Source organism: Kryptolebias marmoratus, linkage group LG6 (assembly GCF_001649575.2).
Source record: "Kryptolebias marmoratus isolate JLee-2015 linkage group LG6, ASM164957v2, whole genome shotgun sequence".
NCBI lineage: Eukaryota > Metazoa > Chordata > Actinopteri > Cyprinodontiformes > Rivulidae > Kryptolebias > Kryptolebias marmoratus.
Window position 1 is genome coordinate 30,066,095 of NC_051435.1, and position 26,161 is coordinate 30,092,255.

The 26,161-nt window shown below is 40.4% G+C and overlaps 3 protein-coding genes across 4 annotated transcripts in view; 1 reads left to right on the top strand and 2 right to left on the bottom strand.

Moving 5' to 3' along the window:
• Nucleotides 1-4,535, top strand: part of ero1b (endoplasmic reticulum oxidoreductase 1 beta) — a 35,982-nt gene extending 31,447 nt beyond the window's left edge. For both annotated transcript variants that reach the window (XM_017435668.3, XM_017435669.3), the window contains exons 15-16: nt 553-686; nt 1,782-4,535. In XM_017435668.3, the coding sequence (XP_017291157.1) occupies nt 553-686; nt 1,782-1,842 (195 nt within the window). In that variant the 3' untranslated portion in view covers nt 1,843-4,535. The remainder of the gene's footprint in view (nt 1-552; nt 687-1,781) is intronic.
• A 6,002-nt stretch (nt 4,536-10,537) lies between these two features.
• LOC108247499 (lysine-rich arabinogalactan protein 19-like) lies at nt 10,538-11,630 on the bottom strand. The gene is made up of 2 exons (XM_017435665.1): nt 11,430-11,630; nt 10,538-11,188 (listed from the first exon to the last, which is right to left on the bottom strand). Exons 1-2 carry the CDS (start codon nt 11,628-11,630, stop codon nt 10,538-10,540), a joined length of 852 nt encoding a protein of 283 aa, XP_017291154.1.
• A 4,130-nt stretch (nt 11,631-15,760) lies between these two features.
• tbce (tubulin folding cofactor E) overlaps nt 15,761-26,161 on the bottom strand; it is a 29,875-nt gene continuing 19,474 nt past the window's right edge. The window contains exons 10-16 of the mRNA XM_017435670.3: nt 23,861-23,925; nt 23,163-23,315; nt 20,469-20,607; nt 19,574-19,642; nt 18,760-18,819; nt 18,589-18,680; nt 15,761-16,986 (exon numbers count right to left, since the gene is read on the bottom strand). Of these exons, the coding sequence (XP_017291159.1) occupies nt 16,891-16,986; nt 18,589-18,680; nt 18,760-18,819; nt 19,574-19,642; nt 20,469-20,607; nt 23,163-23,315; nt 23,861-23,925 (674 nt within the window). The 3' untranslated portion in view covers nt 15,761-16,890. The remainder of the gene's footprint in view (nt 16,987-18,588; nt 18,681-18,759; nt 18,820-19,573; nt 19,643-20,468; nt 20,608-23,162; nt 23,316-23,860; nt 23,926-26,161) is intronic.

Sequence of the window (26,161 nt, forward strand, 5' to 3'; positions counted from 1 at the left end):
GTCCTGCTGTCCTCAGACATGTCCTGCTGTCCTCACCACTGTCCTGCTGTCCTCACCACTGTCCTGCTGTCCTCAGACATGTCCTGCTGTCCTCAGACATGTCCTGCTGTCCTCACCACTGTCCTGTCCCAGTCTAACATACTTCTCTGCTGCTCCAGCTGTCCTCATACAACCACAGCTCCTCCCTCAGCTTCCTGTCAGATCCTTTTTCTAACTCCACAGAAACAATGAAGTACTTTCTGAGCCTTACTGTTCTTCTCCATCAACATCCTCAAAGCAAAGCTGGTGTCTGTGCTGCTCTTTCTTGGTATAAAACCAATCTGCTCCTATCACCACTCTCTTCTCCCTGGGAATATACTCACTTTATCACTTTATCTAGATCCTTCCAGAATTTTACTAATGTTGTTTCATTTATTTATTTTTGTTTGTGATTATTCTTGCTTCCAAAGGATCAAATCAGACTGGTTCAAATGTCTGGATACAATATCTGCATCAAGTGGATGAAAACTGGGACAATCCACAAAATACATTATTTTATTTTGTCTTATGCAGACTCAGGGTCTGGGCACGGCTCTAAAGATCCTCTTCTCAGAAAAGGAGATCCAGAAGCTGCCTGAGCACAGTCCCTCCAAAGGCTTTCAGCTGACCCGACAGGAAATCGTGGCCCTAATGAACGCCTTTAGCAGGTATGCAGCTTCTGAAGACGCAAACACAGATAAGCACTAAATGTCATTTTCCTGCAGGGCAGGATTGTTTCCACTGAATAAAAACATCCCATAATGATGTGACTGCTGAGTCAGCACGAGTGTTGTTCTGTTTAGTTTTTTTGGATTAAGTACTCCAGCGTACCTTCAGCTATTTCAGCCATTCAGGTATCAAAACATTCAGAGTGATCAGGGTATTACAGCTGTGTGTTTTGGGGGTTTATAACTTTTATATTTTTTGAATTATATACCATTATTTGTACTTTTTTATACTTGAAATCCTTGAAAACTTTGTGGTGTTTGAAATATCCACATCAGTATACTTCATTTTTACAGCCCCGATTCCAATGAAGTTTGGACGTTGTGTAAAACATCAATAAAAACAGAATACAATGATTTGAAAATCCTTTTCAATCTTTATTCAACTGAATACACTATGAAGATATAAATACATAAAATTTATAGGTTTTTTGAAAATATTCCCTCATTTTGACATTGATGCCTGCAACACGTTTTTAAAAAGCTGGGACAGACATGTTTACTGCTGTGTTCCATCACCTTTCCTTTTAGCAACACTCAATAAGTGTTTGGGAACTGAGGACACTAATTGTTGAAGCTTTGAAGGTGGAATTCTTTCCCAGTTTTGCTTGATGTCCAACTTCAGCTGCTCAACAGTCTGGGGTCTCCAGATGCTTCATAATGCGCCACGCATTTTTAAATATCTTGTGTTTGTAGTGTATTCAATCGATTAAAGGTTGAAAAGGATTTGCAAATCATCATATTCTGTTTTTATTTAGGTTTTACACAATGTCCCAACTTCACTGGAATTGGGATTGTAGCTTTTAGCTACTGTTTTGCTGGTTTTAGCTTGTAGCTGCTGTTTTGATCATTTCAGCTTTCAGTCATTCTTTTACTAATTTTAGCTTTTAGCTACTGGTGGTCCTAGCTTTTGTTCTGAATGTTTTAACGTTAACAATGCAGTTTTTAATTTCATCATTCATTCTGCGTTTAAATATTTCTAAGATCAAACTGCTGCTGCTTGTTGTGTAACTCATCTGTTTCATGTGTTTGCTCCAGGTTGTCCACCAGTATATATCAGCTCCATAACTTCCGCCAAATGTTGGAGCAGCAGAGGTAACAGTAGGTGGCGCTCCACGAGGCCAGCAGGCAGCTCTTCTCACCCAAACCAAGGAGTTCTGGACATCATCTGGACCCACCTTTTTCTTCCTCTGGCTAATGTCCTCCTTAAATGATGAATCTGTTGCCTTTCATCACCTTCATCAGACAACTGAAAACTTCACCTCTGTTGTCAGATTCATGTTTTGGCCTCTTTTGAGAAGTTAATTTGTTGTGATCAACAAGTTTCAGGAAGTAAAAATGTGGAATAGACTGAATAGACTAACCTCACACCATGAATTTCATATGAATCTCATTTTCACCTGTAAAAAAGAAGGAAAACACAGTTATAGTGAAGAACTCAGATGCAGCTGCCTAGTTTCATTTAATCAGTTCATTTTTCCCCCCTGCCACTGTCTCTAGTTGACTTGTAGAGAAGGTTGAGTCTTAAAGCTGATGTTTTGGACCAGTTTATACTTTTTACTGCAGCAATAAGTGTTTATGTGTCCAGGTGATGTTGTTTGTGGACAGGTTTGATTCTGTGGTCCACACAGAGCTTCAGCTGGTGAATTCCTGAAACAAAATGAATTTAGACATTTACCTAACAGAGGTACATTTGTCTTACAGTTTGGACATCTTTGTCTAGCTTATTTCCAACAGATCATCAGTCTTGTTTCTTCACTATTACGAACTACGGGACACATATTAAATCTCCTCAGATTCTACAGGCCCATATTGATTTAAATCAGAACTGTAATCAAATCTCAAAATATTGATATTGCATGAATATCATTTAATGACACACTTCCAGGGACCCATTTCTCTGACCTAAAACTTAAATAACTTATTTTTAGTGATTTAGTCAGTAAATGCTGCAGTGGGGTGGATTGTGGAGCGGAGCTGCCGTCTTGGGTTCATGACGTGCGCTGCGCTGCGCCCTGGCACAAGAACCTGGTTTATTAATGGACATGGAAGAAGAAGCCTTTTTTGAATAGTGGATGACAAAGATAACAAAAACATCACATTTTTTCAAAGTAACTTTTACAGAATTCTTCAAACATTAATATAATGTCTTAGTTCTTAAAGATTTGATGATTTCTTCTGAGTACTGGACTTTTTATGACTTCAGAGAGAGCAGGCGAACAGTGTCCCAGCACAGGACACGTCCTCCACCCTGCTGTGTCAGAAACATCACATTGCAACAATGCTGCTTCAGGATTTCACAGGTGTTTGAGTTCATGCCCTGGGTTAGGATTAGGCTCTGCTAATATCTCAGAGCAGCAGTGAGGAAATATGGACTAAAAACATATCAGAATGCAGACATTTGAGGAAAATCTGAGAATATTGTCATAGGAAGCAAACAATGTGGCAGACTCTAACATTTACCTGATCTGTGTGTGTGTGTGTGTGTGTGTGTGTGTGTGTGGGGACAGTTGTAGCTCTGAAACAGTAATTCCAGAAGCAGATTTCTGCTCTTTTGTAATAACCAGCAGTTCTTTGTGGTTTCATTAAGTACTGTTCTGAATTACTAGTGAATAATTTGCAGGTTTTATTTCAAAGCTGTTGAAAATGTTTGTCATTTTGAACAGCTTTGAAATAAAACCTGCAAATTATTCACCAAAACATCCAGCTTGATTGTGAAAAGTGTGCTCTTGCTTCTGGTAGCAGCCCATGGCCCAACAGAGACATTTGCAAAAAAAAACTTGGGATAAAGAAATGATGGCAATCAATTGTCTTTTGGTGAAACTAGTGGTAAAAGCCAGCCTTTTTTGGAGCTCTATAACTTGGCTACAGATACAGATTTTTCCATTGAATGTTGTACTGATAGTTAATTATACAACATTAACTTTTGAGTTCTTTAAAATGGTCAACTCTTTTGCAAACAAACTTTTAGGTTCAAACAAACAACCCCTTTAGGTTCATATCCAAAATATACATCAAATCATAGGAATTTTTGTCAGTTTCCATCTGCCTCTCATTTATTTGATAGTCAGGGAGTGACAGACACAGGTGTGTAGTTACCATAGTGACCATAATTAACCACTGGTAAAATGTGATCTTGGGTTATTACCAAGTTGTTATGCTGGAACTTTGGGCAGCATCTGTATTGACACTCTTCAACATTTGCTGACTGTTCAAAAAAAGTCAAATGGGCTGCATATATATATATATATATATATATATATATTAATTATTGTCAAAATCTATCAGACAATATTTCCTTTTGTCGAGTTTCTTCTGTGATGTATGCAACATGAAACAAGCAGAGCTCCCAGAGTTCACGGCCTGCAGGTAGATTGTGGAGGAAAAGGTTTGAGAATCTTCACCTGTGGTGTTTGATACAAAAGCAAAAGGCTTTCTGCTCTCAGATGTGCATAACACCCTGACTAAAACAGGACTGAAGCTCTGCTGAAAGCTTTCTGTTCATGTTTCCATCAGTCTCTGTTCCCACTTCAACACTCATTCCTTTTAGTTAGTCTTTCTTTGTGACAGTAGAGAAGGCCAAAGAGTTTTAATTTGCTTTTAATTTTTTATGTGTTTCTGTTTATGGTCATGAGCTTTGTTCTGATTGGTTTGACTGAATATTGAGCTGCTTTGGAGACATATTGTTACTGTATTTTCTGCTCAGAGTGTCAGTGGTAAATTTCAGTTTACTGTCTGACTGTTTAAACTAAAGTAGAATAAAGAAGATAAAATAAAAAAGTGAATACTGTGCTCTGCTTTTGTGTCTGCCTTTTTTTTAAACTACACTAAAAATTAAAACTGAATGCATCACCAGCTGTAACATCATGAGAAATGTATTTCTGCAGAATTTTCATCGTCACAACTTCTATCAAATGAAAAACAAAATTTTAAATAGGGAGAAGCATTTTACATCCTGAGGAGCTGGAGCAATGTTTGTCCCCATTACTGCAAACAAATTATACATTTTCTTCTGTTTTGTATGTATGTATTAGCTTGAGAAAAATTATGAACCACAGGGTTTCCTCCAGAAAAGAGGCTAAGCCCGGGGGTAGGTGGCCGATCGCCGGCCAATCGTGATTTAGTAAAAAAAAATGATTAAAGTTGACAGATAGTTGAAAATATGACTATTTATTATGTGATATTATAAGATATTTGTGTCAAATATTTACACAACTACAGTTTTACAAAAAGGCACTTTTGAAATACTTTTTTAAACAAAAATACAATTAAAATAAATACTAACTGTTTGCAGCTAATTTGAATCCTAATTTAAGTCACATTTACAAATAAATTAACATGAATGAAAAAGTGCAAACAAACCACCAACACACGTCTCACTTCCAGGCCAATGAGTAACTGCGCGGGACCTTAGCACAGGGGCGGGGACAGCGCGATTGCGTCCTTGTTGGCATGCGCACCCTCGCACGGTGATCAATGCATAGAGTATAGATCTACCTAAAAGGTAGCGGTTTTGGGGGAGCGGGTGGAAAAAAAAAAACATGTCTAAAAAATGACGAATTTATAAGCAGAGCTTAGCCTGGCGGCGGGGGCAGTAAAGCCTGCCGACCCACCAGGCTTATAATACACTGGGGGAAACCGCAAAGTCCAGCAAAGAGCAAGTAGTACAAGTAGCAGCAGCAACAAGTCTGTGTCAGTGTTCACTCCAGCCTGGAATCCGTAGAGTTTCCAGGCTGGTCCTTTTAAGGAGGGCCTGCACTCCAGTCCAGATCATTTGACTGCCATTGCTGAAGCTCCTGTACCAAAATGATTCCTGGGCTTAACCTCCTGGTGAATGATCTCAAAACAATCTTTCTGAAAAGCCCACCACTTGCCATCTTCAACCCTGAACTGCCAAGATTCATCTCAGCAGATGCCTCAGATTATGGATTTGGAGCTGTTCTGACACAGCTGCACTCAGACAAAGTGGAATGCATTGTTGCTTTTGGTTCCTGCACTCTGTCTCCAGCTGAGAGAAAATACTCCAATATAGAAAAAGAGGCTCTTGTTTGTTTATGGGCAGTTAAAGATGGAGGACAAATGTGTGGGGACACAGATTCATACTTACAACTTCATGCCATCACTATGCTAAGCACTGAAGGCAAGAACAGTGCTGGCATGAGAATCCTATTCTGGTCAGCTAGACGGATGTGTTTGCATGTATTATTGAGGGTGGTAAAGTCAGGAAAATTTAGCCAACCAGAATTATAAGTATTCATTATAACCGATTTTTTCCACATAATGTGTTTTGTTTTTCCATATAAAATTAAATAGTAACTTGTCTATGGCAGTACATATTTGTTTATCGACAGCCAGAGGGATAGCTGCATATGTGAGACGAGACAATCCTTCTGCCTTTGTTAGTAAAACCTGTCCTTTCAGAGATAAATCTCTTTGGAGCCATTGATTAAGCTGCGTTTTTGTTCTGTCAATAATCAGATTAAAGTTTTCAGAGCATCTATTTGGTTGATTTTTCATTATTGTATTGCCTTTAGCATACATAGTTTTAATGGCATTGCAGAAAAAATGACCAAATCCAGAATGTTCCAAAGCTTTAAAGAGAAAGTTATGCACTATGGCAGTGATCCCCAAACTACTTCATTGATTCTGAATGCAGGGTATTTAACCTGCAGTGGTCAAACGATTATGTTTTTGATCAATGCAAAGAAAAGGCTGTTTGTCTCATCTGTCAAGAGGCGGTGACGGTATTCAAAGAATACAATCTGCGCTGACACTATAAATCCCGTCAGAAAGAGTATGATAACTTGCAAGGCCGAACACGAGCAGACAAACTCTCAAAGCTAAAAAGTACACTGTTGGCTCAGCAGAATACATTTGTACGCCGTGCTCAGCTGAACCAGTCATCCGTTCAGGCTAGCTTTCAGGTTGCTCAACTGATAGCTAGCAGCGGTAAACCTTTCACTGATGGAGAGTTTGTCAAGAAATGTTTGGACACTGTCGCAGAAGAGGTGTGTCCCGAGAAGAAAGATGTCTTTAATGCCAATACAATCACCAGACGCATTGAAGAAAGTGGGGGTAATGTATATGCCCAGCTGCAGCAGAAGACAAAGGAATTTTGCTTTTTTCCATTAGCTCTGGATAAGAGCGCGGATGTGCAAGATACAGCACAGCTGCTCATTTTTATTCGTGGAGTTAACGCAAACTTTGAGATATGCGAGGAGCTGGCAGCCCTCCAAGGTCTCATAGAGACTACAACGGGGGCAAAGTGTGCCAAACCATGGAACAGTGGGACCTGGACTGGTCAAAGCTTGCCAGCATCACGACTGACAGGGCTCCTAGTATGGTGGGCGCGTCTCGGGGTCTAATAGGACACATGAACCAGGAGATGGAAGAACGTGGTCTCACCGTCCCACTACAAGTTCACTGCCTAATTCACCAACAAGCACTGTGCTGCAAAGTGTTGAAGTGGGATTTTGTCATGAAGGTTGTGGTTTCATAAGAGCAAAGGAACTAAAACACAGACAGTTCCAACAATTCCTGTCTGAACTAGAGTCTGCACACGGCGATGTGCTGTACTACACAGAAGTCCGATGGTTAAGCGGTGCAGAGTTTTGAGGCGTTTTTATGAGCTGCTACCCGAAATTAACGCATTTCTTCATTCTAAAGACAAAACAGTCCCGGGGCTGATAGACCCAGAATGGAGATGGCACCTCGCATTTTTAACAGACGTGACAGAAATGCTGAACAGCCTTAACTTGCAGCTACAAGGCAAAGCATTCGAGGTGAAACTTGCGCTGCTTTTGAAACAAGTGAAAAAGCACAACTTCATCCATCTCCCTGTTGCCCAAAAAGTCTTTGCAGAGAACCCAGCAGTCCTGTTCCCAGTTGAAAAGTGTGTGGAAGCACTGGAAATACTGAAGGCGGAGTTTGGTGCGCGATTTCAGCATCTAAATGTTAACGCATAAGACATCCGTCTTTTCCAGAACCCCTTTCTTGCTGACATCGATGAAACCCAGCCTCTTTTTCAGTTTGAGTTGGCTGAGTTACTGAACTGTGATGTTCTGAATGACGCATTCAACCCAACAGTCTCACTGACTTCTATGCCGCCCTCCCAAACGACACGTACCCTAAAATAAAAAACACACAATGAAGATGTTTACACTTTTTGGCAGCACGTATATCTGTGAGCAAACCTTTTCACACATGAAACACCTGAAAACTCCGATGAGATCAAGAATGACAGATGAACTTCTGCATCAGTGTTTGAGATTGGCTGTGACTAGAATGGAACCTGACATTCAACTTCTCACCAGCCAGATGCAAGCCCACACTTCACACTGAGGAACATACAGAGGTAAGCTCACTTTTCTGACTTGAATGAGTCATTCTGGGTATAAACAAATGTAATCATAATAAAATCTACTGGGATAAAATCCACATCTCCACAGCCACACTTGTAGTGAAATGCATTGTGCTGTGTCAGTGCTGTATCACTTAGTTCAGTTTCTTAGCCTGCTTTCTTCATGGTTTTCACAGGGAAGTTGATGAGAAAGCTGCAAACACTGGTGTCTACAAGCCTACTGGACCCTCCGGACAATAAGGAAGGAACAGAAGAACTTTGACAGACTGCTCATATGAGCCATTTGAGGAAAAGATTCTGCTCCGACGATAAAGCTACACTTTAACCTGTTAATATTGTGCACAGCACAACAGAAAGTTAATGTTAATGGACTTTTTTTTTCTGTGAAGAACCCAAAGAGGATTATTTGGTTATTATTTATTTCATAAATACTGTTGTTTATTTCATTAATAGTATTATTTATTTCCTGACTTCTGTTCTGTGAAGAACCCAGAGAATGTTATTTGATTATTTATTACATAAGTAGTGTTATTTCCTGGATTTTTTCTGTGAAGAACCCAAAGAGGATTATTTGGTTATTATTTATTTCATAAATACTGTTGTTTATTTCATTAATAGTATTATTATTTATTTCCTGGTTTGTGGAAAACAATAAATGTTTACGTTAAGGCACCCCTGCGACCGCCACACTTTTTCTGTTACAAACCGACTCCAGCCCCCACCAGAGAAGGGAAAAGTTATGTGGCCCTCACAGGAAAACGTTTGGGGACCCCTGCTCTATGGTGTCAAATGCCTTGTAGAAGTCCAGAAAGAAGATGAAGCTATCATCAGGACACAGAAAGGAGTAATCGATTAAATCTAGTATAAGCCGAATATTATTGGATATGTCTTTTTCTCTTAAAACCCGATTGAGTCTCATCAATAAGGGGATCCAAAACATGTTTAAGACGTTGAGCAAAAATCTTGTCGTCAGTGTTCAACAGAGAAATGGGACGCCAGTCATCAATAAACAGGAGGTCCTTATTAGGTTTTGGGATCAGCGTTATGAGGCCTTGTGTTAACGTTGGAGGTAAAGCTTCTCGTTCTACAGTAGAAAAGGAGCCAAGTCTATTCAAGACCTCTGTGCGGACATCTTGCTCTTTGTTCTCCGGCACTCCATACAGACGCAGGTTCCAGCGGCGGAAGTAATTCTCCAGCTCAGGAACTCAAAGGTCAACAACACAGCTTTTTTTCCGTCTTGCAGGCTTGGGCATCAACTTTTGTCACCTTCTCCTTAACCTCCCAAATGTCGGCACAAATGAAATCTACGGGTTTTTTTAGCCCATCAATCTTCAGTGTATTGTCAGAAATTAGTTTCTCCATATTTTTTTCCAGACTATCGATTCTGGTATTTAGAATAGTTGATATTATCTGTACTAAGCACCCCTCATTCATTTCTAGAGAATAGTGAACCTTAATCTTTTTTGGAGCAGGTGGCTTGGAAGGTGTTGAAAACGGTGTTGTGGGAAGAGGGGAGAACTCAGGATCCACAACTGCCAGAAGATGATTATCCATCATGCAGTAGTTGTGCAGGTTATGTATAAGAGGGCTCTGCAATGCAGCCAATGACTCCATGCGATTGAAGTGCAGCTAAGCTAGTGCTCAGCTAAGGCTCACTCATCAGCGTAAGTCGTTATGTGGCGACAACACTTTCCTTGGAACGTCTGTATCCTTCACACAGTCTGCAGATCAATGTTATATGTTATCTCTAATAGAGAGTAAAATCGAGTGTAAGTTTCACTGAGTTGTAAAGTTTTTGTTGTCAGCTCCTGTAAGGTTGCCTACTCACCCCGCCATCAACCCGAATAGACTAAGACTAAGATGTCATCGCTGAAGTCCGCTTGGATGCAGGCTTCGGTGAAGGGCGGATGTAGTACACAAAGGGGGCGGGGCTAAAGAGCACTCCAGAGAATTGGGACACACTATGCACTCAAACCCTTCAGCATGAACACGCATTTGAAGGACACGAGGGTGGAAGGAGGGTGCAAGTGCGAGTATTGGGACCGGGCCTAAGCCTGCATCCAGGCGAACTTCGGCGAAGTATTTACCCACAATTCATCGCTGCATAAGACGTTTTGAATTTTTTTAATTATCTTTATTGACAATTAAAGGGTTTTGAATTAGACAGCAGAAATGTGGCAGTGGTGACAGAGCAAGCTGTGTCTGTTACAAAAAAGCTGTTTTTAAATGTAAAGTATTGAAATAATTCTTGTTTCTCTCTGCTGTACAGGTGTGAATACTATCAAACTTTGCTCTGTATTCAACAAGTCAGAACAGCCACATATCTCCTGCAATGACTTTGGAAAGCAAAAATACTTAAACTGTACTTTTAAAATTGTACTGGCACCTTTAAATACCAAAACAGGAACCGGTCCTGCCATGTTGGATGTTGCAGTTATGACGCAGAGGCGCAAGCCCCCTCCTGCCGGGGGTGCTTGGCGGCGGAGTCGGTCCTGTCCTTGTACTGGGTTGGGTATTCGGCGGGGTTGCGTGGCTCAGTGGTGCCTGCTTGGTTGCAGTTCCGTATGGGGCTGTTGCCTTGCTGTTGCGGCTTGTTGTGTGATGGGGGGTGGGATGCGGCAGGGTGCCTGAGGTGGGGGTGGTGTGCTGGGCTCGTGCTGGTGGGGTGTATTCTGGCTGGCTCTTCAGACCTGGGGCCCTCCTGCAGGGGCGTCCACCTTTGTGGCGTCTGTGTTCGGGGGTGCTTGTTCGGTGTTTGTGTGCTGGTTGGGGGTAGCCTCTTGGGGGCTGGGTGGACTCTTCCTGGCCTGTCTCTGGATGGGGTCGGGGCTGGGTGGACTCTTCCTGGCCTGTCTCTGGATGGGGTCGGGGCTGGGTGGACTCTTCCTGACCTGTCTCTCGATGGGGTCGAGGCTGGCGGCTGGACCAGGGTTATCTTGGTGGCACTTGGCTCTTCTCTTGGCTCATGGGCTACTTTGCCCCTACGGTGGATGGTTGGGCTGTCTGCTCTTCTCCACCCCAGAGAGAAGGGGACCATCTCCTGGGTCCAGGAGTAGGTTGTCCCTTTGGGGGACGTCACCTGGACCTGGGAGTATAGAGTGTGTATGGGGGTGTGAGTAGGTGTGTTATGTCTTTTTTTTTTTGTCTATATTTATGTTGGTCGAGTGGATGAGGTTCTGTATGTGAGGTTGTGGGTGGGAACGTATGATTGTGTTTGTGTATGGCTGTTTATCTGTCAGGTTGGGTTCTGGGCTGCCACCTCTCCTGGATCATCTTGGGCCCCTCATTAAAATGTGGGGCCAGTGTCCCCCCGTCACACCCCCCACTGGTGGTTGGTGACTCTGCCTGGCGGTGCATGGGTGGCTGCTTGCTGGGGCCTGGGTGCCTGGGCTCGGTCTGGCCCCGGCTGGGGGGTGGTGCGCCCTCGGGGCTTGGGTCTCTCTGTCCATGGCCGGATCTGCTCTGGTGTAGCGGGTTGCCGGCGGGGCCTGTGGGCTCATTGCTGCGGCCCCCTGGGGCTTCTGCATTGTGGCTGCCAGGGGTCGCCTGGAGCTTGCCTCTGCTGCCCTCTTGGGTGGGGTCCAGTTGTCCCTGCGGGGGGGCCTGGGGCTCCGCCTTGGGGGGACCGATGTGTGTCTGTGCCTCTGCTCTTCCTCATGCCATCCTCATGTCCTGGGGGGTGGATCTGGGTCCCCACACTCACTACCAAATACTCTTAAGGAGAAACCTTATAGATACATATAGATACACATACATGCATATCTAGATTCAGGTGTCTGTCAGATACACCTTCAGTTGGGCTGCAGTTGTCACTATATACCCTCTTGTATTACCTGGCTCTGTGTACTTTCCATTGAAGTTATAATTATCATCATATACTGCATATGCTTTTTGTTGTTGTGGATTCTTTGTTTTGTTTTCTCTTTCCACAGGTCCTGTGGCAGAGTTCAAGGGTGTTGACTTGTTTTTTCTCTATGGTTTTTCTCTTCAAACCTTTTCCTTCATCTCTTTTCCCTGTTCTCTTTCTTCTTCCTCATCTTTGTGTCCATTACAATTGAAATAAACCCAAAGCAATTTCTAATAAAGTGTTATATACCAAGGGGAACATCATGGCGAAAGCCAAAATGCTCCGCTTGTGAAAGCAAATCTGTTTGGGTCTTACCTTGACATTCAGATGACAATTCTGAGTGCTACACAGCTGGACAGGATATGTAAAAAAAAAAAAAAGAAAAGAAGCTAACGACTGAATCATGGGGAAGGAAGTGTTATTTCTCTAACTCATTCAATATGACAATAGAGTCAAGATCAGTTTCTTTACAGCTTGCAGTTGTGAAGGAGTGGTCATTAGGTTGATAGTGTTTTGTATAAGAAACTTTGGCAAACTGTCAACTACTTTAACATGTAACAACAAACAGTTACAGTGTGCATGAAATGTGATGGTGCTCAGACACAAAAAGCATACATGATTACATTTTTACTTATCATTAAGACTGAAACTAATGTAGATTAAACTGTTAATTAACTTGTTTTATTTCAACATTCAAGTGCTCTTATTATATATCAGGTGTACACAATTGTGGGATACACAATTTACCACCAACTGTGAACAAAGGTGTCAAATCTGAACAGCCCGAGTCTCCTTCAGAGGCGCTGCTCGGTCTGTGTTTCAACCACAAGCAAAAGATTCTGAGCACAAAATGGTTGATGTCAAAATTGTCATTATCAGTCATCAGAGACAGTGTGTACAATAACACAACAGCCAGTCATTGTTGCGTCTTCTGTCCTCCTTCTTCTTCTCTTTCTCCAGGCCTCAGCTTTTGATCCTGGTCCTACTGTGGGCTGGAGATATGCTTCTTTTATATCTTCCTCCATGCCACTTGAAGGCCCCATCTGTCCTAAAGTTTGAACGTGCTGAGTTGAGTCAGCAGCAAAATCCATAGATACGGTTTATTTCTGCATTCTATGAGCCCAACTTCTGATTTTATCACATGAAGCAAGGATAGTTTTATTCCACCCAAATTTATTGTTTTTGCAATATTGAGCAATCATGTTTTAGCCTATGTTTATCTGTACCGTTAGCAAAATATTTTAATGAAACTCTCAAACAGTAATCATAGTATTGTGTTACGAAGTTTATACAGTGAATGCATTATGTTTTGCCTTGATGCTGTTATAACTTCTAGCCACTAGGTGGCCCTGCTGTGACACTTTAGGATGAGACCAGAGGAGTGAATGGGGCCCTGACAGCAACAAGAGCCTCTGCACCAACAGAAAATGAACTTACAGGAGGTCAGCTTATTTCTAATGCTTATCTCAGTGCTGGCACCTGTGTGATAGCACACATGTAATAAAGTTTGTTGTGTTTTACCTTTTTTCTTTTACAACTGCTACAACACATATAATGCACAGTTGGTTAATTGTTGAAGTAAATCCCATTCAAGATGGCCACCACAGATGAGCAACCCTACAAAACACCAAAGTGGCTACGACACTTGGAGGTATTGAGCTTGGATTTGGTGAGGTAGTCGGAGAACATCGTCCCAAACTCATGCTTCAAACGCAACACATTACACAAAACATTTCCAATAACTGCTGGTGTAAAACTTGTTTGTTAGCAAAATATCTCCTAAACTATTAGATAGATTTTTAAAGAAACTCTCAAAGTAATTATTGGATGCACATCTCCAACTGATCAACACTTGGAGTCAACCCAAGTCAAAATGGCTGTCACAGCTAACTGACACATGTCAACAACATGAAAATGGCTCTAATTCATTCAGTTTACAGTTATTGAACACAATGTTGAGAATCATCCTAATGATATACTCTGAGTGCAAACATATCTCACAAAATTGCATAAGATTGGGCACAATATTTTCAAGATTTGACTAAAACGGCTACAACTCCATCATTCCTCAACCTCTACAACCCTGCTGAAAATTAAACAATAGAAACCAAAAACTCCCAGCAAATTTAAGTCTTAGCATTCCTTGAAGGGATGCATGTCACCTGGTGCCTTTGAAGCCAGACAGGTTGGGATGTTAATCAGTAAGGTTTTCACAAACAGGCCTCTTTCAACATTAATAGTCAGGAAAAAAATAAAGACTGAACTGAAATCTTCTGAATGTCATCCCAACATTCAACATCTTTCTTTCTCATGAGATAAAACCAAAGACAAAGCCCTAGCACTCCTTGAAGGAATGAGTTTCACCCACCGCCTTTCATAACTGTGGTGGCCATCTTGAAAGAGATCGACTCCAACTTTCAAACGTTTATTCAAAGATTACTTTCTGACTGTTTCATTAAAATCTGTCCATTGGTTTATGAGATAATATAACAGACACGGAGCAAAACTATTATCGCTCTGACTTCGGACAAAATAAATTAAACACAGTAAACAAATTTAAATATTCAGAGAAAAAAGGAAAACAGACCCACAGAAATGATTTTGTGGGTTAATTAGAACTATTTGCTTGTGAATATAATGCATAGATGGAGGAAGCAGCAGGTCTTCATTTTGGAGGAGAAAACTGCACACAATGGTGAATCTGGGCTTCTGAGTAGACGAACTGAAATCAAATCTCAAAATATTGACATTTCATTAATGGTATTTAGTCGAATATGTCCACACAAGATTCCAGGGACGCATTTCTTGACCTCAAATTTAATTAAACTGTTTTTAGTGTTTTAGTCAATAATTTCTAAGTGGGTGATTTGTGGGGCGGAGTTCATGACGAGCGCTGTGCCGCAGCTGGTCATAAACACCGCTACTGTCCGGTTGTTTACTAGTGGAAATGGAAGAAGCAGCCTTTTATGAAAACAAAGAAATGTCAGAAGACTTCATGGGAGTAATGGATATACAACCATACCATTATGAACCTGAACCAACAGCTGGATCTCCAGAATCAGATTAAAACTCTTCAGATTGGGATTCTGATGATCACCAGGACTGTCATGGTCGACAAAACAACCTGCATAATGACAGAGTTGGGAACGTGGAACGGTGAGAACTGATTACCCCGAGATCATCGTCATGACATCGGTACACAACACTGCAAATCAACATAAAGTCAGCAGGAGAGAGCTAAAGTTGCTAACCAGATGCTAACTCGTAAAAAACATGAGAATAACAAAATAGGTTTATGAACTCTCACACCAGAGTAAACTAATCAACAGTAAAACTTTGAAGTAAAACTTTGAAGTAAAACTTCCTGTTTCTCACCCCCCAGGCGAGATGTCCTCCTCTCTATTTGCCTTTCTTTTAAAATTAAAAATAGTTTGCAAATAGTCCTGCTCTTTCGGCGTGAAGTCAGTCCACTGCATTAAAAGTGTCGTAGTGGTGCTTCTCTTTGAAATGGTCCGAACCAGAGTTCTGATAGTAATTCCCACATCGCAGCTTATGGATCCAAATCTTATACGTTTTTTATCTTTTGGGGAGCCAAAACATGAAACTCTAGGGGTATTTTCTGGCCAGTATGAACAATTAATTCCAACTAACTGAACCATATTATACCATTATTCTTCCACTCACTGATGAATGGCTGAATGCTTTTAAATCTCAGCAGCTCTGTGGACGTCACACATCAGGGAGGTCACTGAGAAAGATGTAAACACCAGTGGGGTTTTTTTCCCAATGTTTGGCATTAAAATATAATAGTATATTTAGAGGTTTTTAATTTTACAACAAGCATATTCAAAACACTTTTCAGTTCAGCTTGAATTTACTGTAATCAGCCTTCCTGGAACTGAAAACCCAGAGCTGCACCTCTTGGAGTACCGGGAAGTTAACTCAGAGTTTATGGAGTACTCTCCAGGGTGGTGACGTAGTAGTGTCTAAATTAGCCCCAAGTACTTTTGTTAGTTTTGTAGTTAGTCACACACCAACAACACACAAACTGGGTTACTTTGACACCTCAGTGCGCTTCGTAGACTTGCAGGTGTTTTATTGTTGTTTTGTTTTTTTATATTTATTTTATTATTATGGTTTCTTTGACTTCCATTGTTAATTTGTCCTGCAGAACCACGCAGGTCTTTTCCCTAAGCTATAATTCTATGAAGCTTATGAAGTCAAAATATTTTTAGCTTTAGAAGGTACTCAGACCGTTTTATTATGTTGCAGCCTGATGAAACAATTGATTAAATCAATTTTTCTTAACTCAATAACCTATAATGATAAACTGAAAGCAGAATTTTATACAGTTTGGTAAATGTAGTTAAAATAAAACCTGAAATATCATATAATTATTAATATTCAGAGTCCTTGTAACAACACGAGAGTTTTAGTTCAGGTGACTCCTGTTTCTCTGTGTTGTTGCTGAGATATTTCCATACCTGGATTGAAATCCACTTGTAGAAAATTAAGCTAATGGCACACAACTGCTGCCAGAGGTGCTTCAACTGGGGTAAAGTGTCCGAATAAATATGAAACTCTGATATTTAAGTTAGTGTTTCGTTGGAAGGAACCACATCCCCAGCTTCTTCCAAAGCCAGATCCAGACATCAAATCTTTGCAAACATAGCAGGAAAAGACACACTCCTTCATTTTAGAAACATCAAATATTTATCTGATAACTTCAACATTTAATGGATTCTTTTGAACTTTCTGCATTAAGTCATCTGTGTCCTCTCCTGTCATAACTAAGTGGTATCTGACTATAAATGCAGATGTTCAAAGTTTCAGTTCCTTTTTGCTTTTACGGAGGACACATATCCCGTCTGACTTCAGCAACTCTACAGAGGCTGTCAGTCATTTAGAAGAGCAGTGAATCCACCTCTCTCTGCTTCAGATCAGGACCAGCGGACAAGAACTTTGTCTTCATCCTCTATGGAGTAGAACTGGAGCGTCTTCAGGTCATTGTTGAGCTCAAACTCTGTTCCTTCCATCTGTTGACGATAGAACATTTAAACATCAGAGAAAAATCTAATCTTTCCAAAGAACTGAGCAATTATTAGAAACCTCACTGTTGTCAATAACAGCTGAAACCACATGTTTACATATTCTGTAGAAAGAGACATCCATTTGTTTAGAGACTTTTTTCATAGTCAAGGTTTCCAAGGTTTCAATTTTCTGAGTATTTGGTAAAACAGGAGTGTCCAGGAAAACAGGGAGTGTGGTAAAGAGGTGAAGAAGAGGATGGAGTGGATGGAGAAAAGTTTCAGGAGTGATCTGTCACTAAAGGATGGCATCAAAGGTCAACGGAAAGGTTTACAGACAGTGGTGAGAGCAGCTATGGTGTATGGTTTGGAGACAGTGGCACTGACAAAAAGACAGGAGACAGAACAGGGAGTGTCAGAGCTGAAGATGTTGAGGTTCTCCTTGGAAGGGACAAGGATGGACAGGATTAGGAATGAGGTCATCAGAGGTACAGCACAGGCTGAAGGACTGAGAGATAAAGTTAGAGAGGCCAGACTGAGATGGTTTGGACATGTCCAGAGGAGGGACAGAAGGATGTTAGAGACACAGAGGACAGACTGAGATGGTTTGGACATGTCCAGAGGAGGGACAGAAGGATGTTAGAGACAAAGAGGACATATGGATGCAGTCAGAGAGGCCATGGACATAGTTGGAGTGAGGACAGAGGACACGGAAGACAGATGGAGGAGGATGACTCGCTGTGGCGACCCCTATAAAAGGAACAGCCGAAAGAAAAAGATCCTAAATCTGAAAAAAGCTAAAGCTATGTCACCTTTTGACAGAATTTTATACAAACCTTTAGGAATTGTATCTGAAAAGTTCAACTTCTGGTTCACCAGAATGCTTTTTGCCACTAGCTTTTGAAGGAGTTGATCTATTTTTGTCAAATTTAGGCAAATGCTTCCCTACCCCAGATTCCAGACATGGAGAACACAGGAGCTTGTTGTTACATGTAAAACACAACCAGAACTGATCAGAACTTCCTCTCTGCAGCCTCCCTGAACCGCTTCTGTCTCGTCTTTTCTTCAGTTTTGGAGGAATGTCCAGTTCTCTGTAATGTCTCTGTTGTTCTATATTTTGTCCACTTCTTGGTGACTATCTTCACTGTGCTCCTTTGGTTGTCTCATGCTAGGAAAAGGTTCTGTAACCTGTCCCTGATGGATTCCTTTTTAGCAGTCAGATACTTTTTACGCTCTGTCAACCTTGGATTTTACTGTAGGATGGAACTGAATAAATGTCAGGAAAGTCCTGCTGAAATAGCTGAAATCTACTTCAAGCTGGGCAAAGACACTGTAATTGATGGCAGGTGTGGAAACAAGAACAACAAAGACTGAACTTAAATCAGAAGATGCTTCAACAAGGTGTGCACACTTATGCAACTAGTTTATTGTTTTCTTTTTTCAGATTTTACTCTACAACAGATTTTATTTTATTTGAGTAGTGCAGAATACATGTGTTACATTGAAGCTGGTAAAATATTTGAAATGCTAACCATGATTTCATTTTTTTTACATGACAAACACTTGGTATTTTACCAGACTCTTTACATCCAGTGTAGATGAAGGTGTTACCTTGGAGCTGGTGTAAGTGAGCCTCAGATCTCCTGCTGGGACCTTCAGCAGCCTGTACAGGAGCCCCTTCACCTTCTGAATAACCATGGAGGCTGCAGACAACAAACAGGAAACGGCCTTTGAAGGAGGTTTTCCACCTTCAGCTTCACTAACCTCACCATGGCTTTTTACCTGGAAGTTTCTTTTCTATCGGCTTCCTCCCAACGTCATCAGGAAACACAAATGTGATCTCTAGTAAAGAGAAATATGGAGAACAAAATGTCTTAAGATAATTTGTTACATTTTGTGCTTTTACACTGCTGGAAGGTATCAGAATGATTATTCAGGCCCCACCCACACCACACAGCTGCAGTAACATTAGTAAAATATCTTGTGAATCACTGAATGGATTCTAATGAAACCTTACTCAGCATTAAGGGTTGGCATTGGGGGGGGTTAGATCACCAAATGATTCCAGAGCGCGGCACCGCTGCTGCTCACCGCTCCCTCAGGGGATGGCTCAAATTTCACACACTCAGGTGTGAGACAATCAGTGGATCTTTCTTCTTCTTCTTCAGAAAGTAATCACTGAATGTACATCTACAACTGATTTTAAATTCAGCCCAATTCAAGATGGCCACCATATTTACTGAACCTTAGCAAACACAAAATGACTAACTAAGGAGCTTTTCAGAAACGATGATGAAGCAGCATCTATCTCTTTCTCCAGATTCTTTCACCATTAAATTGATCATGAGTTGAAGAAGTTAATATATGAGAGAAAACTGTAAATGATATCAAAGGGAAGGGGGGGAGAGAATCTTTAGCGAAGCCAAAAATGTGATTCTTCTTATTTCAGTGTTGTTAATATGGATGTTCTCAACACTTTGTGGCACAGCATGGGCATTTCAGAGTTTCTGGAAGAAGAATGTGGCTGAAAGAAATTTCAGAAATGAAGAAGATAAATATCTTGAGTCGTGTAGATGGGACCTGAGGCAGGACTGACTTAACAGCTGATTCTTTAGGGCAAACGGCTCCGGCTTCTTCAGCTCGCCTTTGTCTGGTGCTCCATACTCTAAACACACACACACATTTGATTAGCAGTCCTCATAGTGGTTCTGAACTAGAGACACACTGGAATGACCACTGACCGTCTCTGTGTCTTAGGGCTACAAAACCCTTTTGTAAATTGATCATCATTGCAATATCAATATTGAGAAGAACTGCCTCGACTGCAATTCATCCTAAACCAAACTATTTCTATGACATGCAGTTATGTTCTGCAGCTAATAATCTATTTGGTCAATCCAACAGGTGCTCACACCTGGTTCAGATGATAGTGATGACAGAAGAGGAAAAATTTGTTTTTTGGCCATAGGTATCCTCATGAAAGTAATAAACAATATTGTGCAGCTCTAACGTGTATCACTCTGTACTGTTCAGATGTCACACATTGTTCTGACCTGGTATGCTACCACTACTGCCATATAATTACTAAGTGCTGTAATCATTCTAACCAGACCAACACATAACTGCACTTTAAGTATTTCACATGTCTGCTTCGTCTCACCAGAGCTCTGCTCCCAGTGTCTGCAGTTAATCACCTAAACTTCATTTTTAATTCTTCACTTAATCCTAATTCTTAACTAATTTGACAAAATACTCATCTATGAAGCATAATGCCAAGTTTTCCAATAATCATTACATAATTCCTTTGCCGAGTTGAGGTTTTTACCTCCGATATTGATGGCCTGCTGCTACTCTGACTGGAATGAAGCCCTCCTGTGTCGCTCTCAGCACAATGGTGTTAGTATAGATTGGACTGCGGTTGGTCATTCCAGTAAATTTCTAGTTGACAAGAATATATTCTTGACAAGAGTGAAGTAAAAGAACAAACTTACTGTCGATGAGTTTCTGGTACCGTGGGTGCTGGTTGATAAACTGGGTGCTGGGCTGACCCGGGCCCCCGGCCTTCAGCCACTCCTCTCCAAACATTTTGATATAGTCCAGCTCCGACCCCCGTCTTTCCTCAGAGGTGATCTAAAACAAACCACAGGTCCCACACATCTTGGGCTGATTCACACCATTTTCACAGTTCTTAATCCCACTGAGACAAACAGCTCCTCCTGTTTGGACCAAGGGTCCCATCATTGAGCTGTGTTAGCAGAAACATTTGCAGAATTGATATTCTGCCAGGGACCCGTTTGTGAGCCGAACAGCAGATTCAGTAGAGTCATGCCAGAGTTTTAGTCCAAGATCATCTTATGATGAGAAATGACAAAATTGTTACCTTTCTTTGTCAATCCTTGTAAAGGACCTCATGTGCCATCTCATGCAATATTTTGAGAACTCACAGGTTGCGTTGCTGCTCAGAGTATATAATGAGGATGACTATCACCGACTGGTACAACGTTATCTCAGTATCTGTATCTGGCTAATGATAGTTAGCTGTGGCAGCCATCTTAAATAGGTGTGATGACGAAAGTTATTTAATTGTAGATCTACATCAGGGAGTTTCATTTAGATCCGCCCATTAGTTTATTTTTTGCATTGATGAGCTCACCAGTGCTTGCTTTCTTTTCATGGGATGTACCAAACTGTAGACTTTGACACTCCTAATATTGTAGCAATTTCTCTGATGGGTTTTTTCTGTATTTGCAGTTTAACGAGGGTTTGTTTCATGGAGAGCTCCTTTGACCACATGTTTTCTTCACAGCAAAATCCTCCAAATGCGAGCACCACACCTCAGATAAAGCCCAGGCCTTTTATCTGCTAAATTGAGAATGACATAACGAAGGAATTGCCCCCATCTGCCCATTAAATAGCTTTTGAGTCAATTGTCCAATTACTTTTGGTCCCTTTAAAAAGAGGGTGGCACATGTTAAGGAGCTGATATTCCTACACCCTTCATCCAATTTTAATGTGGATACCCTCAAATGAAAGCTGAGAGAGTGGACTTTATGTCCATGTCAATTATATAACTAGAACTTGAATATGTTTTGGTAAACGGGTAAAATAACAAAATTTGTGTCAGTGTGCAAATATTTACGGACCTAACTGTATATAGCAACCCAAAACAGATGGAGAAGTGACTGAACTTTTTTTGGACCACATAAAGTTTTGAGTGCGGAACAAAATAAGTTTTAGTTAGTGATGAAGAAATGAAAAAAAACAACAGTACATTCAAAAGTCAATGAAGCACCAGGACCAGATGGCTTCCCAGAATTGTGGTACAGGGAGATGAAAGATCTACTCACTCCTAGAATGAGAACCATGTACAGGATTACTCCTCTCTCCTGGAAGGAAGGAAAATTCTCTCCGATTCCAAAAAAGGGTAAAGACAAGCGAGATTGAAGAAGCTATCAACCCTAAGTGTCTTGAAACAAGACTACAAGATCTTTACTCACATTCTGGCAAAAAGAGTTACAAATATTCTTCCTCAGATAATAAGTGTTAGTCAAACAGGCTTCACTCAGCAAAGACAGACACAAGACAGTATTCATAGAACACTGCATAGAACAAAGGAGAAATGCTAAGCCTCCATGCAGAGAAGGCATTTCATCAAGTTAATTGGGAGTTTTTATATTGAATATTAAACAAATTTGGATTTCATCAGGTGTTTATTAAATCCATTAAGGCAATATTCAACAAACCTAAAAAAAAATAAAAATAAATGGAACCATATCAAACTCATTTGGCCTGGAAAGGGGAATTAGACAGGACTGTCCACTGAGCACATTGTTGTTTGTCACTAGGCCAGGGGCTCACTCAGAATAACAATGTCACTGGCATTAAGATATTAGACCAAGACTCAAGATTTCTTCTTTTGCAGATGACGTCCTGATCACTTTGCCAAACTGTGACAATTCCATCTTGGAACTACTATCAGTTTTAGATGCCTTTAGCTCAGTGTCAATGTTTGGCTTGTGGCAACTACTTCTGCTGTCGGCAGAGAAAGTGCACAAGTGGCCCATGTGCCAGCTCTACCACAATAGGTATTTTATGCAATAAAGCCTTTGTCCTGTCCGCCTTTATGGCCATATTTGCATTTCATAAGGTCCTTTGAGTGTTGCGTCCATCTCGAACTGGGTTGAATCCAAAATTGAATCAGTTGTAGATGTACACCCAATGATTGTTTTCTGAAAGTTTCATTGAAATCCACCCAGTGTTTCATGGGATATTTTACTAACAAACAGAAAGTTGACTCTAGTAGTTATTTGCAAAGTTTCAAAAACAGATGATGTTAGCACTTTTAATAGGTTTGGGATCCGTCTCATTGACTACAACACCAAATTGGAGCTAAATATCTGTATAACTGACTGATTTATACCCAGTTTTTATTTGCAGTTTTCTTTGCTGTGGCAGTCATCTTGAATCAGACTGACCCCAAAGGTTAATCAGTTGTTGATGTGCATCTAACGATAATTTTATGTGAGTTTTATTCAAATTTGTCCAGTGGTTCATAAGATATTTTGTGAATGGTACAGACAAACAAACACATTGCTCTGCTTTTACCAGCAGGTAATAAAAAGGATGCACACACACACACACACACACATTCACAGAAAAATGCACAGACACAAAAACAGCCTCACCTCAGAGTTGTTCAGGACCACCAAATGCTCCAGTTTGGCAATAAGCATCTGATTGGCTGTTTTGGGGTTTTGGTCACTGCTCACCAGTCTGTTGCCTCGACATGAAAGCTTCATCAAGCAGGGAAGCTTGGCGAGTTCGTTAACTACACACCACTGAGACAGAGAAACACAATCAATGCACTCAAACAAGATTTCTATGAAACACACTCAGAGCTCAAAGATTCTAACACAGCCGTCCCCACACTCTACAACAGGACCACAAACAAATGTAGAGGGTCGGATAGATCTAACGTGACATTCATTTATATAAGTGTACTCAGCATTTTCACTCCTTTTTACAATCATTTAGTTATCAAAATCCAGTCTGAATGAAAACTGTTTTATGCTGCAGTGTACAGAAAAAATATCTATTTTCTTTTAAGTCTGAGAGATCTATGTTCAGGACTTTGGTGGAAGTGTGATTATGCTTCCAGATGCATCCATATTCTTTTTCTAATCACTTTGCAGTCCTATGAACTGGAATCAAATTCAGTCGTGAGATGCCTAAAAATTCCCACCACTAATGTTAATCTGTTCAAATACAATCTGTGCTTTAGAATTTAACTGCTTACAAGTTATACGTTTAACTTCTTACTTAACTCTTTTCACAATACTTTTAAGAGTTGTTGAAAAAAAACTGAGTGCAGGGACACACTGACCTCAGAGATGATGTTCTGATCCACATTGAGTACCTTCAGTGCTGGAAACATGGCCGTGTAACATCCTGCAAAACATCAATTCACAGCTTTCACTTTCTTGTGACATGTAGGGCTGCACAGTATAATGAAAAAATATTGTCATCATAATATTGATGAAAACAATGTCAATATCGCAAAGGACTACTTGGTCTGCAAAAAAAATCAAAGACAATTATACATTTTAAGTACCGTGCTTTCTTGTTCTGCTGCTAATTATATAATTGGTTAATCTAAGTGACTCTTTTATTTATTTAACCTTTATTTCACCAGGAAAGTCCCATTGAGATTAAAAACCTCTTTTCCAAGGGAGTCCTGGCCAAGAGGCAGCAAGGTTACAGGACAATAACAATTACATGATTTAAAATGCCATACTGAGAATTATTAAAAACAGTTACAATTTAAAGATGCCTTCTCAAAGTGCTTTCAATCTGATCTTAAAAGTACTCATTGAGATAAGTTCAGTTAGTTTCCAGTTTTTTTGCAACATGTTCCATGCAAATGGAGCCAAGTAGACAAATCCTTTTCCCCAATTCTGTGTGAAGAAAAGGAACAAAGAGTCCGAGCTGATCATTTAAACGCAAAGAGTAAGAATCAGATGTTCTCCATGTGATTAAATCACAAATATAGGACGGCAACAGCCCAAGGATGGCATTATAAATGAGAATGTACCAATGACCCAACCTCCTGGTGGACAGAAGGCCATCCCACTCGAGAATATAGTTCACAATGATGAGTCAGGACTTTACAGTTAGTAACAAACCTCAGAGAAGCATGAGAAACAGTATCAAGTTTTCTAAGATATCCAGCTGGGGCGTTCAAACAACAGATCTCCATAATCTAAAATAGATCAAAATGTTGCTATGACAAGCTGCTTCTTTACCTTAAAAGAAAAATTTAATTTGTTTCGAAATAAAATCCCAATTTAAGTTTAAGTTTCTGCACAAGATTATCCATATGGGGCTTAAAGGTAAAGCAGTCATCAAGCAAGACACCAAGTTTTTTATATTTATATATTTATACCTCCTCAGTGACGTTTCCCTCTAGAGCGGTCACAGTGGGATCATCTGAGGCACCTTCTTGTTGTTTGCAAATAACATTAAGCCAAGAAACTACTTGGTGTGACAGTCCCATACAATAAAGCCTATACTTCAAAACAGCATGGTCCACAGTATCAAAAGCTTTTGACAGATCAATAAAAAGAGCTGCACAATACTGCTTTCGATCAAGAGCAATCACTTTTGTGGCTGCTGTAACGGTACTGTGTCTTTTCCTGAAGCCTGATTGCAGTTTAGAGAGAAGTTCCTTTGAGTATAAAAACTCTTTTAGTTGATCGCAAACAAGAGATTCAAGAATTTTTGACAAGACACACAAGTTTAATATTGACCTACTGTTAGTTAAAACTGCTGGCTCCCCTCCTTTTTGCAAAGGAGTAACAAAAGCTGACCTCCAGACTAATGGAATTTCTTTATTTTGAATTGAGAGATTAAAAAGAGCTGTAAGAAGTTGTGCTACAAAATCCACCGCCATTTTCAAAAAATAAGGCTCTATCAGGTCTGGTCCAGGGGCTTTCTGTATTCTAATGCCTTGAGGGCCTTATGCACTTGTGTCGTAAAAGGAACAAAATTAAAAGAATCTTCAGAGGACATCAGAGGGTCTGTAGGAGTTACACGGATTAATCTTGAAGAGTCAAACAAAGAACCAGATTATATAAAATACTTATTAAAGCAATTTAAAACCTAAGTTCTTTCATAGCCTGGGACTGAGTCCTTTAGAACAAATTTTGGAAGAGCTTGAAGACTTCTATTAACAGAGAGTCTTCGTCACTTTCCAAAACTTCTGTGGATTATTAAGATTCTCAATCGTAACAGATAAATAATATTCTGATTTAGGTACATCTATTTCTTAGTTGCCTGAAAATGGACCAGTCGGTGGCAGAATCACCTTTTCTAGCTTTAGCCAATGCCATGTTGCGCTGATAAATAGTATCTAACAATTCTGGAGAAAATCAGGGGTCATCTCGTCCTTTCACACTGAATTTCCTGATAGGAGCAAGTTTATTTACAATTTTGACAAAACTTTCCTTAAAGAAAGTCCAAGCTAGTTCAACATCTGGGAACAAGCCTATTTGCTCCCAATTGACAGTCGACAAATCATGATGAAAAAATTTGCTCATTATATATTTTTAAGTTCCTCTTACCGTATTTTCCACACTATAGGGCGCACTGGACTATAAGACGCATCATCATGCACTTCCCAATTTTT

Excerpts from the sequence above, each read along its gene's own strand:
- LOC108247499 (XM_017435665.1), bottom strand. The coding sequence starts at position 11,630 with ATGCAGAAGCCCCAGGGGGCCGCAGCAATGAGCCCACAGGCCCCGCCG. Across the intron at positions 11,189-11,429 it reads GGCAGAGTCACCAACCACCA|GTCCAGGTGACGTCCCCCAA; the intron begins GTGGGGGGTGTG and ends CTATACTCCCAG.